Below are 17,581 nucleotides of genomic sequence, written 5' to 3' on the forward strand. Positions count from 1 at the left end.
CCCGCCCCCGCCCCGCAGCTCGAGTCCCCGGTGGGGCCCGGAGCACGGGGCGCTGCAGGTGGATAGGAGCGCGGCCGGGGGAGGGGGTGACTCACACCAGCGCCCCAGTGCGGGGCTCAGCCCGCTCCAGCGAGGGGAAGGGGAAGAGGGGGCCCGGGGACTGATGGGAAAGGGCGAAAGGAACATCTCGGGGTGCTTTGCACTTAATAATCCCAGACGCACGTGCTTAGAAAAATGGCTCGGGTCCCTCCCCGCTTCCCCGGGGCCCGGACCGGGGGGGGGGGGGGAGGAAGAAGACCACCTGACAAGGTAGCCTGTGAAGAGGTTTAGCCCAGGAAAACAAGCACAAGCCCCATCTTGGAACTGAACTCGGGGCAGGAACTTGGGCCTGACATTTGCCCCCTGACCCCACCCAGCCATGGGGGGGGGGTCAGCATTGGGCAAACCCCTCCAGAGGCCGAAGTGCCCAGCAAGCACAAACCCTGTCCTCCCCGCGAGCAGGGTGGACGGCTGCAGTGCCAGCAGGCCTCTTCTCCAGGCCTAGGGGAAAACTGAGCCCCTTCACCACCTGCCAGGGCCCAGTAAGTCAAGGCTGCCTCAGGGGGCCTCAGGGGACGGGGAGGGGGTCCACAGCTACACCCCACACCAAGACCCCAGGCAAAGAGGGGTCCCACGCTCATGGCTCGCAAAAGGAGCTCCACGCAGAGCTCAACGAAGCCTCAACCCCCCCCCCCCAAACACAAAGCTCTGTCCTGGAGCACACTCGCCCCCCTCCCCCGCCTGGCTTTCAGAGGGGCCCAGGGCTGGATGGAGAAGACTTTGTTCGAGGTATCTGGTATCAAGGGAGGCAGATTCTCTTTACTTAAGAGGGAAAGAAAAAAGTGAATCCAATTAAAACAGAAGCCCAGTCCCAGATTCCAGCTCGACAGGGGAACGGGGCCTGTCTGTTTCAAAGGGAAATTAAGAAAGCATTCGGCAGGTACCAAAGACATATTAGCATGAGAACCAGACTTTCTCCATGACGTCACCCAGAGGCTTAAAGGATTACTTTCTCATTAGAATTCTGTCACCAAAGCCTGGCTGCCTCACCTGGAACTTTCTCCTCTGGGTTTACCTCAGCCTCCACAAAGAACGGTGGTGGGGGAGGCTTCACCTAACCATCAATCCCTTAGTTAGAAGTAATCCCGAGACTCCCGTTTCCCCAAGTCCATAGGCTCCCTCCCCGGGCAGGTGGACGCAGCCGTCTCTGAGGGCGATTCTGGTGGGGACCCTTTGCAGGACCGTGAGTTCCATGCTAGAGATCCATTTTCCCTCTTCATTTGGCTGCTGGCTTAAACCAGAATTTCACCCGATGTGGAAGAAATAGCCATATTGTCAAAGCTCATAGAATTCACAAACATAGACCATGATAATGACAATTTCCCTTGTGAAGGTTAGAATGAGTTTGTGACTTCAACTAAGTATCACTATCCCACAATACTGTGAAATTTAGGTAATCACTTATTCTCAATAAAAAAATATTTAAAAAATAAAAAAACTGTAAAAAAAAAAAGAATTCAAGAACAAGGGACTAGAGATGGAGCTGAGTGGTAGAGTGCTCCTCTAGGAGGCACAAGGCCCTGAGTTCGAATTCTATCACCACTACTAGGACAAAACTCATACTGCACTGATAGCATTCTGGCCAGAAGAGGCCTCACCAGGATGCCCTGCTGGGGCTGGTCTCCAGAAAGCCTTTTCCCCAACTACAGGCTTCGGAGGGAAGACAGAGCCTCCTTCTTCCTCTGCCTTTGAACCTAAACAAGCATTTATCTTTCAAATAAGCACAGTTGGACGTCTCAGTACATGATTCCCACCTCCTCATCAGCCCTGGTTCTTCCCTTGAATAACACCTTTGCTTCCTTGCTTTCAGAGTTCTGAATGGTTGCTTGAATTCTACAGGAATCCATTAGCATTTAGAGAAATAAGTCAATGCCGGGTACGTGCTGAGAGGCTACATTTGCAGTGGTTTATGAGTATGGCAAAAAAAAAAAATCTTTACAATTCAAAGAGGAAAGCGAGGAGCACAGAAAACAACAGCTCAGCCCCCCCAGTGTGGTGGGGGCCTGGGGACCGGAAGCAGCAGCCCCCCTCGGTCCCTGTGTGCCCCCTCCTCTCCTCCTCCTCCTCCTCCTCCTCGCTCCAGCCGGCCTTGTCAGAGCTTTAATCATATCAGCGAGCTCACTACATTGCATCTGTAATGACTTGTTTACCAGTCTGTGCCGGCTCCACATGCCAGACCCGCTGTCCCAAAGGACAGGGGCCGTGTCGTGTTCTCCTTTGACTGTGTCCTGCGCCCACACACTGCCTGGCCCACAACAGGCCTGGGCTCTGCATGCCAACCTCAAGCTGGTGACTCACCTGTCCTACTGAGGTGTTCTGCTCCACCAACCGGTCCCTGGGCCCGGTAGAAAACAGCCTATGCTGCCTCCTGCCTCCCTCTGCCCCGGGGTCTGGGGACCCACCTACCCACCAGCGCCTGCTTCATGCACTCCTCTAGGAGAAATGGCCCTTGCATTTGCTTGGAGGGGCTGTCGTACCCACTGTCTACCTGCCTGACCCCTCCTCTTTAGGGGTCACCATCTCTCCTTTACTCAAGTGTGTGTGTCTGTCTGTCTGCTTGTCTATCTGTGTCTGTGTGTCTGTGCACATGTGTTTCTATGTGCACCTGTGTGTGTGTGCACATGCATGCAAGCCTATACTGGGACTCAGAGACTCGTTCTCGCTTGGCTGGTTGTTTTTTGTTTGTTTGTTTGTTTTTCATTTCACCTGGAGCTCTACCACATGAGCCACAGCTCTGCTTCCAGCTTTTGGGAGTTAATCAGGGATAAGTCTCACTGATTTTTCTGGCTTTGATGCTCAGATTTCAACCTCTTGAGCAGCCAGGTTTATACGTGTGAGCACTGGCATGATTTATTCTTAGAGGTGGCACTAGCTTCCCATTACAGAGTGACCCAGTGCCAGGCACACAACATCCTGGCACATCAAGGACAGGCGCGTAACCCAGTCACATGACCCAGTCAGGTGACTTGGGTCACAAAAATGGTTCCGCTTCCATAGCTGACCAGCTCCAGAGATGCTGAGAGGTGGAGAGAAACAGTCCTGTTGGTACCTCGAGAAACTCTGGATCTAGCCACATCTTCCTTCCTTCCTTTCTTCCTTTCTTTCCTTCCTTCTTTCCTCTTTTCCTCTCTCTCTCTTTTCCTTCCTTTCTTCTCCTCTCTTGCTTTCATTCCCTTCTCCATTTCTGCAAATTTGAAATAAAATCAGTTTTCCTTGCAACCCAACAAGTCCTTTCCTGACACAAGTCATGGAGTTGAGATTTCTGCCTCCAATAACCACATTTTAAACTGAGATAACCAGGATGTTTGTTTGGGAAGAATAAAAGCTTAAAGCGAGCGGCATTCTATCAAATTGGCAGTCATAGCTCTGTAAGCTTTCTCATCTCATCCCGGGTGTCTAGACCGGAGGCCCCAAATCCCACCCGAAATCAGAAGGGACTGAGAAATCTATCTTCTCTGACTTCTGCCCGTAATGAGGAATGGCCCCGGACGACGCTCTCCAATATTACTGTCTGCTCTCCTCAGCTCCCAGGAGCTCGGAGCTTCTCGGAGCCAGGAGGGAGCTGAGCTACACTTGGGGCTGAGCAACCTGCAAATCAATTAATCTCTTTTGCAAATTGCTAACTGAGTTTAATGAATTGGCAAGGCACAGAGGAAGGCCTTGCGTGTCTGTGTCCTGCTTGGTGACAAGTCTCCCGGAGCAGGCTGAACGCTCCTGCTCTGCTGGGGAACAAATCTATTAATATTTGAAGAGAACATCAAATGGTGCCCAGTAGACTAAAGTTTGTTCAAGAGGAAACGCACTACTCTGGACTCTGTAAAGAAAAATAGCAGCACCAGCCTACAGTCTTCTCCTCTGCCCTCTCCAGACGTCACGCTTGCTTCCCATGGTGGGGACCCCAGGAGAAGCAGGTGGGTGTGAGGTAGGGGACAGACCTGTGGGCCACCTCCAGCAAGGGCAGCATCCCCCATCAGGGGTGAAAAGACCAAGTTGGATGAGACTCAGGGGTACCCTCATCATCCGCTGGTAAGAGATTAAGTCAGGGAGCCATTTTGAAATCTCCATTTTGAATGTGCGGCCAGAGACCTGCCAGGCCTCGTCTGGGGTCTTCCCTGGGGAGATGCTCTTCCCACCAATCAAGACCCTGTCTGGGCCAGCAGGCTGCACTGGCTCAGCAGCTGACATTAGTGTGGACCCATTGTGTATCCTGGAGGAACACGCAGAGGTCTTTACCTCTGTCCACAGGCCCAAACTCCAGTTTCACCTGAGGGGGTGCTAGGGCACCCTGAGCTTTAGCCCCATTTATTGTGAGATGCTGGGCTGAAGGATTCCTGAATACAAGGCCACTAAAAGATGAATTACTCTTGGTTCCTTTCAGTGGAGAGGTCTTTGTGGAACCAAGTATGGCTGGCTTCTATGAGCCTCCTCAGACCCATTCTGCCTCCCCCACCCCACAGCTGTGCAGACCTGCCCCTCCCCTCCCCCCTACACTGTCTGGCCTGTTCTCAGGACAACGATCCACACTTTACACGCACACCCTGGTCACACGGGGGCATCTGTCCCTACTGGGCGGGACCACCTCCCCCTACAGGGTACAAGCCTCAGGAACTGGGCAGGGCGACCTCTGAAGCTCCACCATGACTGGGTGGAGAATGGTTGCCCTCCAGGAGGGTCTGCACAGAATGTAGCTTGTGGACCACAGCCACGTCTGCTGGATGGAGAGTCAAGATGCACTTCATAAAACAAGGAAGCAGCAGAACTGACCATGCAAGCCAGTGTGGAGTGTGCGGGAGGTGGGGTGCAGGGGAGAGGGCTTCCCCAAAGAGCTCCCACTGTGGGGAGAGGGACATGGAGACGTGTGGTTTTAGTCGATCCGCAAACATAGGGTTAAATAAAACCGAATTACATGACGAATTACATTATCTTCTCAATCGTGTTTTCTTTTGACCTGATTCTCTAAAGATGGAAGGAAGGCTCTTCCCCAGCTTCAAAACTGTTCTGGGTAGAGGTAGTTTGGACTGGAGCTCAAAGACTTCAGCTCACGACAGATTCTGGCTAGAATTTATTTATCAAAATACATGGCTTGTAGTTGCAGGGTGGAGGAGTGTACGCACCCACACCAGTATTAGACCCTGAATTCAAGGTTTGGACACTGTCTCTGAGAGTCTGTGTGTGTGTGTGTGTGTGTGTGTGTGTGTGTGTGTGTTTGAGTCTAGCACTCTACTACTCCAGCCACAGCTTTTCTTCTGACTTTTCGGTGGTTAATTGGAGATAAGAGTTTACCATGATCCTCAGATCTCAGCCTCCTGAGTAGCTGAGATTAGGGGCCTGAGCCACCAAGAGCCAGCAGTTTGTCTTTATTTTTGTTATGTTCCCTTCCTGGCACATGATATTGGCTCTCCATTCTCAGAAGTGGTAAATTTTGTGTTTAACATACATGGGTTTTTTTTGTTGTTATTGTTTTTCACATGAGATCCTAAAAGACAAGAGACATAAATAACCACATAGGCGCAGATGGATGGACACAAGACTGTGACTGAGGGGGGCATGAGGGACCTCAATGGATTAGAATCCACTAACTGCCAGATTTACATATCATCTGGGCACCTCAGGCAGATGGCTGGAACCCTCTCAGCCTCAGTTTCTCCATTTGCAAAAAGGAGGAGGAAAAGGTCACTCCTGGCAAGTTTATTCTGGAAGATAAAACTTGGAAGAGCTTCCTAAATTGGAGATGCCTCCTGAGTTTTGTTCTGGAGAGTTTTCTAGCATTTTCTAGAATCTTCCTTGGAACTGTAGCCCACTTTGTTTACTGATAGAAGCCATGTCAGCTTCAGGAAATTTCAAAATGATGAAGTCAATGCAGTTCTTCTCTCAATCAACATAGCTTTGGATGTGTCATCAGGTGCAGGACTGCGTAGGGCCCTCTCCAGTGTTCCCATTTCAGTCGATGTACCAGGGGAAGTGGCATGATTTCCAGAGTGCCCGGCCGAAGCTGAAATAATGAATCCTAACTGCATCAATGTTCCCTGTTCACTTCCGGAAAGTCCATTTCTGAGGAAATCTAGAAGAGCACTCGTTAAGCCACGCGGGTTTTAATGTTCCTGGCATCAGAGAAAATAGAACTGGCCTCAGTTAATGGAACAGGTCCTTTTAACACAAGGGGTTTCAATAGTAATAATAATAAAAAGCTGATGTGTCATCGGCAGAAAGAGCTGCACAGATAAACACAGAAACAGGACAAGCCTAATTAAGAGACTCTTTGGGCAGACCAGGTCAATGATGGTGGTGTTGGCGGAGCAGTAAAAAGGCTGGGTACAGGTGGGCTTTCAGCGCCTGGGAAGAGAATGTTCCACTTGAAAGAAAAACATATTTCAATGATGTGGCATTTGGAACAAGAAAGTACTCAAGAGCAGCAACCTCATCAGAAAAGCTGTGCTAGGAGCTGTGTGGCCACCACACAGGAAAAACTTTGGTCTAAGTCCTTAGCGTGGACCCCGGGGGGGAGGGGGGGTTGACTGCTTTCCCTCATGGAAAAATAATGTCAGAGTATGAGAGGGCACACGTGCACAAACACACACACACACACACACACACCTGTGCAGCTGCCCTTCTTCAGGGGAACCCTGACTTGGGGAGCAAAAAACAGGGGGATCACTTTCAGGCCTAGATTTGCTGGGCTAGAAAGGCTGGTTCTTAGCTGGCTGGCACCAGCCAGCTCTAAATAACACTTTCTGGAACACTGTTCCCGGCTCCTAGGCTGGTTGGTGGGGGAAGACAGGTGTTCAGGTGAAAGGAGATATCTCCCCTGGCCCAGTCACACCTGCATGGGACTGACACCCTGACTTTTGAGGCTCCCCTTCCCCAACCCAGGAAGGCACAACTTCATTATCTTCCCTAATCCCCATGACAGAAAAACCAATCTATTAAGATGTCCCAGCAGCCCTGGAGGCTCAGTGCTAACCCCGACCGGCGCACATCACACAGAGGAGCGGGGACACCAGAGACCGAGCGGCACCTCTCTTCCATGGGAGGATTTGCTGTTTATCTTCAAAGCAGCAGGGCAGGTGGATGGGTGGGTGGGTGGGTGGGTGGGTGGATGGCCTCCATTGTATTGTGCGGAATATCCCAGCTTAGAGGCCTGGGTACAAATCCTGTCCTCAGGATGGACTGACATTAGGGTTTTCAAAGATGATTTTGACTATAGGTGATTTTTGCCCTTTAAGAAACAGTTCCACCACGGTGGACTTCTGACTAAAAGGGATGGAAGTGACACCAGTCTGTAAACCCGAGGGGGTGGCAGGGCCCATTCTGCAGAACTGAGCCCCCCGCCCCAGGTCTGGGCCCTGTCACCCATGCTCAACACTGTGTGGGTTTTCCCAGGGTTGGCACAAAGCAGGAGCAAACTTCCAAATTCCATGCTCTTCCTTCCTTCTTTTTTCTTTCTGCTTCTTTTCCCAGCTGTTTGGTTTTGTTTTGAGATCGTATCTCCCAGTCTAACCCAGGTTGGCCACAGACTCAGAGTCAGCGCCTCCTCAGTGTGGGATGGCAGATGTGAAGCATCACTCACTGTGCATTCGTGAGGCTCAGCCTCAAGGAAGTAAAGAGACTTACATTCGTTCTGTTGTTTTGCCCAACAAGCACTGAGCCCTCACTACTGAGCTGGCCAAGATTTCACAGTCAGGGGGACGGAATTCACTACTTTAAGGATCCATCACAAAAAACAATGAAACAAAAAAATTAGATCTTAGGCAAACAAGGACAAAATAATCAACCTGTAGTGTGGAGGTTAGAATGGCAAGCTGAGCTAACTGTTAAAAACAACAGAAGTTGGGCTGGGAAGGTGGTAGAGCGCTTGCTTTGCATGCCTGAAGCTAGGGGCTCGATTCCTCAGCACCACATAAGCAAAAAGAAAAAAGCTGGAAGTGGCGCTGTGGCTCAAGTGGTAGAGCACTAGCCTTGAGCTGAAGAGCTGAGGGACAGCGCCAAGGCCCAGAGTTCAGGCCCCACAACCGGACCCCAAAAAAACAAAACAAAACAAAACAGAAGTTAACCAATGACTGGTGGGCAGGTTAGAATACGTTCTCACACACAATCGCATTGTGGACCATAGGCTTCCCATTCACTTTCGCAGCAGAATGTTTGGTTTGGTTTGTTGTGGGGGTTTCCCCCCCAAACACACACACACACACACACACACACACACACACAGTAGAGCACTATGAACATTGCCAGAGGCCTCTCCTGGCCCTGCACTTCCCCATCCCTCTCCCGGTCACCTTTGGTCAGCTTCCCTAGTTCCCGGTCCACCTCATCTGGCTCTGCCCGTGTGAGTTAAGCAGGAGTCCAGCAGTCAGGTCTATAGAGTTCATGATGTTCCATGGCTTGGACACAATATCCACATAGCCATCGACTGAGTCCCCCCAGCCACAGGGCCCAAGTCCCCAGTGAGGCCCGAGATGGCAGAGCATACGCTCCACCCACCATGGCAAATTTAACTTATGGGTCCACAAAATAATGATCATAGAGTACCTGTAACAATACCCTAAACCAGAAGGTATTTAAAACTTAGGAACTGCTCGTTTCTAGAATTTTCCACTTAGTGTTTTCAGATTGGCACCATTGATAGTGGGTAACTAAAGTGGGACTGAAAGGAGATGATCACCTATTCAACTGAAAGTTAACTGTACACCTGCTAAGGAAGCAAGTAGAGATGGAGATAGAGACAGGATGAGGGGGGAGAGAGAGGAAAAGAGAGAGAAAGGAAAGGGAGAGAGGAAAATGAGAGGAGAGAAAGCAGAGAGGATAAAGAAGAAAGGAGAGGAAAGGAGATAAATGGAGAAGGAGAGGGGGAAGAGAGAAAATGAGAAAGAAGAGAATGATGAGATGAAAATGAGAGAAGAAAGGGAAGAGGAGCGTGGCGAGATCAGCTATCACCAAAGCCTTTCTCGCTTAACCAGCCACGCTCCTGCCTAAGCTGTCCCGTGCACATCATTTGGGTTATAAGATAGACGCTTGCTCTCTTAAGATACTCAATGACTTGAATTCTATGAACCAGTCCATTCACACACACACACACACACACACACACACACACACACACACAGGTCTTAAAGTGATTTTGGCCAAGGAAGAATGTTCTGGAAGATGGTTACGCTCTAGAAAGTTCTAGTGTCCTCTCCCTTTCTTTGCTGGAAACTTGGCTGGCACAAACTACTGGGTTTAGGTTTCAGAAAAAAAAAAAAAGACTCCATTCTCAGGATCAGCTCACAAATTTTAATCAATGTAAAATCTTATAAATTAGGTCTTTATCCTTCCTAACTCCTCTGGCCTTCTGCTCAGAGATGACTTCACCACCAAGCCATCTGTTAGTTGGAATGATAAGTACCAAGCTATTGGAATCATTTAGAGGAAAGAGAAATTAAATATCTTTTAAAAAATATTTTTTAAAAAACATCCTCTCTCCTCCTCCTCCTCCTAAGTTATTGACAGGAAGCATCTCTAAAAAATAAAGATGACAAAAATACCAGCTACATTTCAGTTCCTGGACACAGGTATTTCTGATCAGTATGTGAAAACATCTTCCTGATTCTTGCTGAGCTACCAACACAAATATTTATGGTTTCTGTCCTTTTCCGTCTGCAAAGCCCTCTCTCCAAATTCTGTTTCTTTATTGGATTCCATTATCACCCCAAGTTACAGCCCCTCCAACATCCAAGAGAACCTACCCCATAATTGTCCTGCCTTGGGATATAAGCCTTCTCCTTCACTCGTGTACATGCACACATTCATATGCGTGCACACACACACATGAACACAACAGGCACATACAGACACACACGTTCACATGTGTGCTCATACGCATGCACACATACTGTCTCGCTCACAGAGCCAGCTCTGACCCTTCCCGCAGGACGACCAGGTCAAAGGAGACTCAACAAAGTCATTTGTAAATGGTGGAAACAAAGACGCAGCTTGGATTCCTTTGAAGCTACAGTATTTGTCTTCAAATACACAACCGTCTCTGAAGGCCTGTCCTTCTCTCGCTATGCGATATTGACACTGGCAAGGAGAGGCAATCAAGCCCCATTTCCCTTTGATTTCCAGGTGGGATTTACCTCGATGTCTTCTCTCATCCGTCCTTTGGCTTGGTGTCCGCATCAGGATCTGTCCACCCAGCCCACTGGGCTGCCCTGCCAGCCTTCCCTGGCCCCTCTCTGCCACTTCAATAAGGACTGGCAGTGACGGAACCTCCCAGGGCCAATGCCTCAACCGCATCCTTCAGACTCAAACCTGCCCTGCAGCACGCACTCTCCATGTTCTTTCTCATTACGGGGGTGGGGGGCGGGGGGGGGGAGAGAACTTTGCCTCTGCAGTGACAAAGCCAGGTCTTGCTGATGCTGAGGCAGGAAGCGTAGCAAAGCCAATTCTCTCCAGACAGAGAGGACCTGGGGACCTCAGGGGCGCCTCCTCCACGCGTCCTGTGAGGGAGCTGCATGACCCTCCTCTTTCCATGGGGCAGGAGTTGACAAGGACAATGCGGACGCTTTCTGGAAGTCTCTCTGCTTCCTGTACGGTCCCCAGGTCACCATGAGCAGGCCACATATATGCATGGTGAATAGGTGGTATGGAAAGACAATCGAAGGAGGAGCAGAGAACGCAGGTATCCACACCTGAGCTCACACAGCCCCGAGGCCTGAGGCTGGGGCTGGTTCTACCAACCAGCGTCTGGGTGTCAGCTCCAGCCCCCACAATCTACACGGCCACAGCTATGCATATGTCCTAACAGCCAGCCATCCCTTCCCCTCAAGAGGAGCAAACTGGGGGAGGGGGAGCAGGATGCTTGCGTGTTTATGGTATAGGCTGTGATAGAATTTTCTGCAAGTGCTGCTCATAATCAATGGGAGCCCAGACAAGGTAGAGAGCTACACACCAAAACGTACATGGGAATCTCTTCTGTTGGTTCAGAAACTGTGGGAATTATGAAGGTGGTCAAACGGAACCCCCAAGCCCTAGCCCACAGAACCAAAGGTGGCCCCAGGGGGTTTTCAGAACTAACTAGTTCAAGGTTCTCAAAATGAGATGAACCTGGACTAAATGGCGGTGTCCAGAGGCAGGTGTCCTTGTAAGGGAAGTTTGGCTCGTGATGACTTGGGGGAGGAGTGAAGATGGGCTAGAGGCAGCTAGGAGGTGGCCACAAACTCAAGAACACCCAGAGCCACCAGTAGCTGCAAGCGACGAAAGGCAGCCTTTAGTGGAGCCCAAGATGCCAAGAATATAGTTTTAATTGTTTCAAGCCACAGAGTTTGTGGTCATTCTTAGCCTCTCCCCGGGAAATGTACAAATTTCTGGTATCCATAGAGATGTCAGATGGCTGTCCACCCCTTCTATAGGGCCTGAGCCACACCCTAGATTTCTTTTTCTTGGCTGAGTCTTCATTCATCTGATCCCCATCCAGAAAGCTTTGTCCTTCCCACTCCCAACTTCCCAGAAGCCTCTTGTCTCCAGAGAGACCTCCCCCTTCCCCCTGGGGTCCCCCTCAACACAAACCAGCGTGCCTTCATCCCCTGCCGGACATCAGGAGCACTTGGACCATGAGTCTCACACTTGTTTGGCACTTGGCATCTGCCAATGCTGTGCACGTGTGTTTATGATACTCAGAGAACAACGACTTGCAGAGTAGGTCTGCGGCTTTCCTACAAAGTCAAGTTCATGAGATGGAGCATCACAATCCTCACCATACAATCCGCAGGAGCCAACTGGCCACCCCTGCCATTCTCAGTGTAACTGGGCAAAGGTGGGCGGTGAGTCCCTCCTCCAGTTTTCCCTGCACCGCAGCTGGACAGGGCAAGGATTTTCTTTGTTGGTCCTCAAGGTACAGCACACAGCCTGAGGCCATGATCACAGGCTGAGCTTGGAATTCAGAAGCAGCTGGGGACACAGCTGGTGAGAGATGCACATCATTTGGGTCAAGAGGGAGAGTTCTGGTTGGCCCTGTTGTGTTCCATAGGAGCCAGCCCCAAAGGAGCTGTGGCCACCAGCTCTGCCCGTGCAGGATCCCACCGAGGCTACCATCGGAGCACGGTAACCACAGAAGAGAGAAATCCAAGAACCAGACTTGGTAGGAATGGAGATGGGGGCAGAGCTCGCGTAAACCAGGACCCGGCAGGCAGCCAGCAAGGGCCATCATTCCCACACGGCTTTCCCTCACACTCAGCGTTCCTCACCCCAATTCTTCACTTCCACAGTGCTCTTAGTTGTGCTCCATACTCCACAGAGTACTGAGCTGACCTGGATGCCCAGGGGTGGGCTGTCTCTTAGAGAAACTCTAAAGGAGCCAAGGAGGGGCGCAGGCACATTGTGTGTGAAAAGCAGAGGGAACACTGAAGGCAGAGTCTGTGACAGGAAAGGCCTAAGGACAAAGCAGCGCTGCATGACTGCCTCTGGCCTGCAGACCAGCACTGAGCCCGAGATTCCTCCTACCGGCTGCGTCACCAAACTCAGGCTGGGGTAACCCCACTGGGTGCAAATGAGTGAGAACCACAGAGCCCAGACAGAGAGCTGGTTTCCCTGTGTCTCCCCGGCCGTCGCCCCTGGATCCGGAGCCTTAACATCCCTCGGTGAAAACATCCTTTAACCACTACCACCAGCCATGCAACTGTGGTTCCAATTCTAAGTAACACAACATTCGCCAGTACTCTCCCCTACCGGAGGGGGTTGGGAGCATGAGAGCAGGGTGGGGAATAGGCAAAGCAGGTGCTATTTGCCTGCAGGGGGCACTGGAGGTACACAATGGACAGGGAGATGCCCTGCATCTGGTCCCTTAGGACCAGCAACCTCAGGTATCAGGCGGAGAGAGCCCGGGGCCAGCCACTGAGCCATCAGAAACCAATCCACCAGAAAAGGGTGGTAATTCTGTCACAGCTGGCCAGATGGGGCCTCTCAGATGGTCTTCGCTCTTCCCCGTCAACCCTCCACAAGTGAAGCCAAGGCTGGGCTCATTACTGCTGGGGAGAGGGGGAAGAGGAAGATGTGCAGAGGTCCAGAGAAGTTAAGTGATTCACCCTGGTGGCCCAGTGGTGGCCCAAAATAGCTCTTTTCCAAGAAGCAGCCACTGTGAGCTCAGGCTTCGTTTCTCTCTGGGCCTGGTGAAGACAAGTCCTTTACAGCTGCCCAGCGAGGCCATGGGCCCAGAGCCTCTCAGCCACCTGTCTGCCTGTGTGTGCCTCCCGCCACCACATCCATGCACAACAGACACGAACACCCTTCCCAGCGCTGGGGAGGCATGGAGAAGGTCAGGTGCCAACGGCTCTGGCCATGGCTTCCCAGAGCGGGGAGACGTCCATCCGTACAGCTAGGCGTGGCTTCCATGGCCAGTTTCCAGGGATGTGTTTGTAAATGGCCGGACCCTGGAGTCCCACCCCATGCCCTCCTCATGCAGCTGGTCCCTCCAGACCCAGCCGACCTCCTGGGCATCCTGAATCACAGCCTGGATGCCAGTGCCTGGGGCCTTCACCTGGATGCCCAGCTGGCCCCACCGCCGAAGAAAGTGTTACCTGCCATTTCCGATGAAGCTCGCCTGAGAGGCCCGCGTGGCTCTTGTCCCTTGAGCAGGGGAGGAAGGCAGCGGCCGCGGGGTCCCCAGGGCAGCTTGTGAAGTCTGCTGGCTCTCAGCTGAGTGTGGCTCTGCCAGAAACTTCCTTCGCACCTGTGAGGCAGAGAAACGCATGTGCAGCAGTCCACCCAAAGAGCGTGGGCCCGATCGGAGGAGTCCTGGGTGGGGTCTGGGCGGGACTTGACCTGGCTGGTGACCCCCGAGCACCTCCCAACACCACCCCACCCCATAACAGCAACTCCATACATTGGAAGTTGCAGCAGGGGCTAAATGAGAGATGTTTTCAAACATCTCTCCTTCTGCCCAGCCACAACTCACTGAAAGTTGGTTGCTCCAATTAAATACTGAACTAGACGGTCTTCACTCATTGCTAAACAGATGGCCCAGCAGAACTTTCTTCCATGATGGAAAGCATTCTATAATCTGGACTGACTCACTCATCAGCCACTAGCTTTTGTGGCCATTGAGCATTCAAAAACATAGTTAGTATCGCTAATAAATGGCGCTTTAAAGTCTATGTCATTGAAGTGAATTTACATAGCCACAAAGGGCAGTGGCCACAGTAGGCACTAAGTGTCTTGAGGTCATGGCAGACTTTCCCTTCTGGAGGGGTCCTTCTAGATCACCTGGTCTAACGGTCCCCCAAAACAAAGCCCAAAGGGAGGGAGTGACAGGGGAAAGAAGGGGAAATGTTAGTGCACCGCTGGTATTCATTCTCATGGAAACCTTGTCATCCCTATTGGCAAACGTCCTTTGTTCATGTACACCGTCCATCGGTAGAGCAGGACGTATGCATGAGTTAGGATGCAGGCTCACAATAGTTTACGGATAGAAATGTACAGCACAACCACTGGGCCCAGCACTGTGGGCCGGGTTGCACTTTGCAGGTGTGTGAGCGGTGACAGTGCCAGCTGCCTTGTGTCCTGCGCTCCTTAAATGACCTTTACCCTGCTGATGCGTGACCAAGCCCAGGACCTTCTCCACAGGAGCCTCCATGTACATGAACTCCAGCCCCACAGAGGGGATGAGAGCGAGAGGAGGAGAGGACAGGAGGCAACCTGAAGGTCCATTTTCCTCCAGATTTGCCTGCGCCGCTGCCAAGAGCTAGCCGCAGAACCTAATCGCCAGACTACTTGCAGAATTTTAAATGATCGCTGCAGCATGCGGCATTCTCCCGGGCACTGATTTTTCCTGGCAGCAATGATGAGGATGTGGGGGTTTTTAATTGTTGTTGTTCAGCTCTGCTGGTGTCCACGTTTGGGAGAAACTCTTCTCCCCAGCCTGGGACAGGCACGCTGGCCCCTCTCTCCGCAGGAGTGGGAGGGGGCAGGCAGGGAAAAGGGGCTGCCTTGGTTTTTAAAGCCAATTGTCTCTGCTTGTGGAGACTTCAGGTTCCTGAAAGAACTCTCCAAGCCAGGGTGGAAAGCCACAGGCTGCTGTTCCTCTAATCACACACTCCTGTGCCAGCCCGGACTCCTGCAGGGCCCTGGGAGAGAGCGATTTCAAAGTACAGAGACAAAGGGAGGAAGGGGGGGCTGAGGTGGGAATTGCTTCTCCTGCTTGCTGCAGGCCACCTTTGGCCCCACACCAGCGGGTGCGGGGCACTCGCTAGCCAGTGTGAAGAACAGCTCGGCTTGAACCCTGTGGACTCCACTCAATCAAAGTAATGAGGAGACTGTGGGGAAGAGTCGCGGCCTCTTCTTGCCGAGTACAGAGCTCATCAAGGTGGAGTTTGTACCCTGTTCCCTTGGGGAGAGAACCCACATGGGCCTGGGGTCATGTTTTCAAAGCAGTCCTCTGCCTAGCCATGGACATGATCTGTTCCTTGCTCTCCTGACTCCTCCCAGTACAGATTCTGCACTGTGGGCCCGTCAGCCGGCCTTCCCTGGGTCACACATCCACCCAGGCACGGGAGACACGCTTAGCCCTTCTCAAGAGGACCAGCACCACGGGGGAGACTCTAGGACCCTCCCCACCTGTGGCAGACCACTAGCCATTGACTGGGTTGGTATAACGGCTTTGTCCATTTGCCTCTGAGCAGGCCCAATTCACACTTCCCAGTGCCCGCGAGGCAGAGCTGGGCCCCAACTTCTCCTGTCCCTAGGCCTCTCTCTGGCCCTCTTTTCTTTCCCTGGCTTCCTCCTCGGGCTTCCTGTGAGCCCACTTTTTAAAGAGATGCCATTTGAAGGATCTGTCTCTGAAACCTGAGCTCCCAGCTCTGTGCTTCTTCTCCTCCATCCCTCGGGTCTTTATCCCCTGGGCCCAGCAGCCTGCAGACTTTGTTTCCAGGTCTCATGGATCCCCACCAGGAGCCCTCAAACTTGTCCTCCAGCAGCCCAGCAGAAATGTTTAGAGGCTGGGCACGCAAGGTCTAGCACTCGGGGACCTCAGCTCAGACTAGAGGCTCCAGGAAGCTCAGAATGAGGATTATGTCACGAGCCTTGGCCATGACTGAAATCTGTCGACCACCCTGCTACTCCAGCCCACCCTCAAGCTGGCTTGTCTCCCTCACTCTAAGCCTGGAAGATTCCTCTGTCCCCAAGCTCCTCTCGTATGCTCCCTCCACCCACAGCAGAGCAAAGCAAAGAGAAGCAGAGAGGACAGATGTGCAGCGGGGCCTTGGTACCTGCTGAGCTGGGTACAAAGCAGTACCTGGGACTGTGCCCAGCTGGACATGGGGGCCTTGGCCACGCGTGGTGGGGGCCGCATGCATCAAAGACCACACGAGCTCAGGGACACACGTCCGTCTTTATCTCGTCTAAGGGTCTGCTCTCACTGGATAAGTCAATTATATTGGAAGCCAAAACACAAGCCCAAGGGCAGAGATGAGCACCCACTTCTCAAGGAAAGCCGCCATTACTAAGACAACCCCCATGCCAGAGTGCCCTGCAGTGACCAACGTGTGCAGGCAGCCCTCCTCCCGCATTTCCCTCTCTCCTCCTCACGGACGCCCTCCTCTTGGGGCTCCACCATTCATGGTTACATCTGTCAGAAGCTTCCTGGAAGACGGTGTGTTCCATGCTCTGCACAGCGCAGCCCGCGGCCACCAATTAATCAGCAGAACCCAATCCCACGGTCCAGTGCTCGCGGGGTCTTGGCCGGCGCATTTCCCCACTACTCTGGATCTCCAGGCCTCTGGTCAACATCGGGGAGCCCTTAGGCATCCCAAAATGGATTTTCTGTGCTGTCCCATTACCGCTGGGAAAATGGATCCTGAGTTTTCTAATCTCTCCCCTTTAACTTGGGTAGTTTCCTTAATGAAAAAACAACCGTGTGGTATTTGAAGTTGGCAAAAACACCAAACATTGCGTGCAACAGACTGGAAGGCCCTGGAACAAAGTGCACGTCAGCATGATGAGCCAGAGCGCAGCGCATGCGCGGGGCGGGTCTGCGAGCATCTTCAGGCTTTGAAAGCAAGTCCCAGACAAATGGCTCACAGACCTCCTGCCACCTCCAACCAACACCCACATGCATGGGCATGAATGTTTGAAAATACAAAAGCAGGAGGCTGGGGGGGGGGGTGGCTCAGTGGCAGAGTGCCTGCCTTGCATGCATGAGGCCCTGGGTTCAATTCCTCAGCACCACATAAGCAGAAAAGCCAGAAGTGGCGCTGTGGCTCATGAGGTAGAGCGCTTGCCTTGAGCTGAAGAGCTGAGGGACAGCGCTCAGGCCCAGAGTTCAAGCCCCATGACCAACCAAAAAAAAAAAAAAATTACAAAAGCATGCCTCGCTTATCAGACTACTCAAACTCAAACAAATCAAAGTCATATCTGTGAAGCTATCTATATAACAAAAATAAAAACAAGTTCTCCTATTTTATAAATATACATTTATCCATGTAAGAAGGAAACATAAGAGGGTACCTTTATA

At 51.9% G+C, this 17,581-nt stretch overlaps 1 protein-coding gene across 3 annotated transcripts in view; it reads right to left on the reverse strand.

Moving 5' to 3' along the window:
• Nucleotides 1-17,581, reverse strand: part of Znf831 (zinc finger protein 831) — an 80,849-nt gene that overhangs the window by 32,415 nt on the left and 30,853 nt on the right. For all 3 annotated transcript variants that reach the window (XM_013024362.1, XM_013024361.1, XM_013024363.1), the window contains exon 4: nucleotides 13,653-13,804. In XM_013024362.1, the coding sequence (XP_012879816.1) occupies nucleotides 13,653-13,804 (152 nt within the window). The remainder of the gene's footprint in view (nucleotides 1-13,652; nucleotides 13,805-17,581) is intronic.

The sequence above is a fragment of the Dipodomys ordii genome, unplaced genomic scaffold (genome assembly GCF_000151885.1).
Source record: "Dipodomys ordii isolate 6190 unplaced genomic scaffold, Dord_2.0 Scaffold75, whole genome shotgun sequence".
In the NCBI taxonomy this organism is placed as follows: Eukaryota; Metazoa; Chordata; class Mammalia; order Rodentia; family Heteromyidae; genus Dipodomys; species Dipodomys ordii.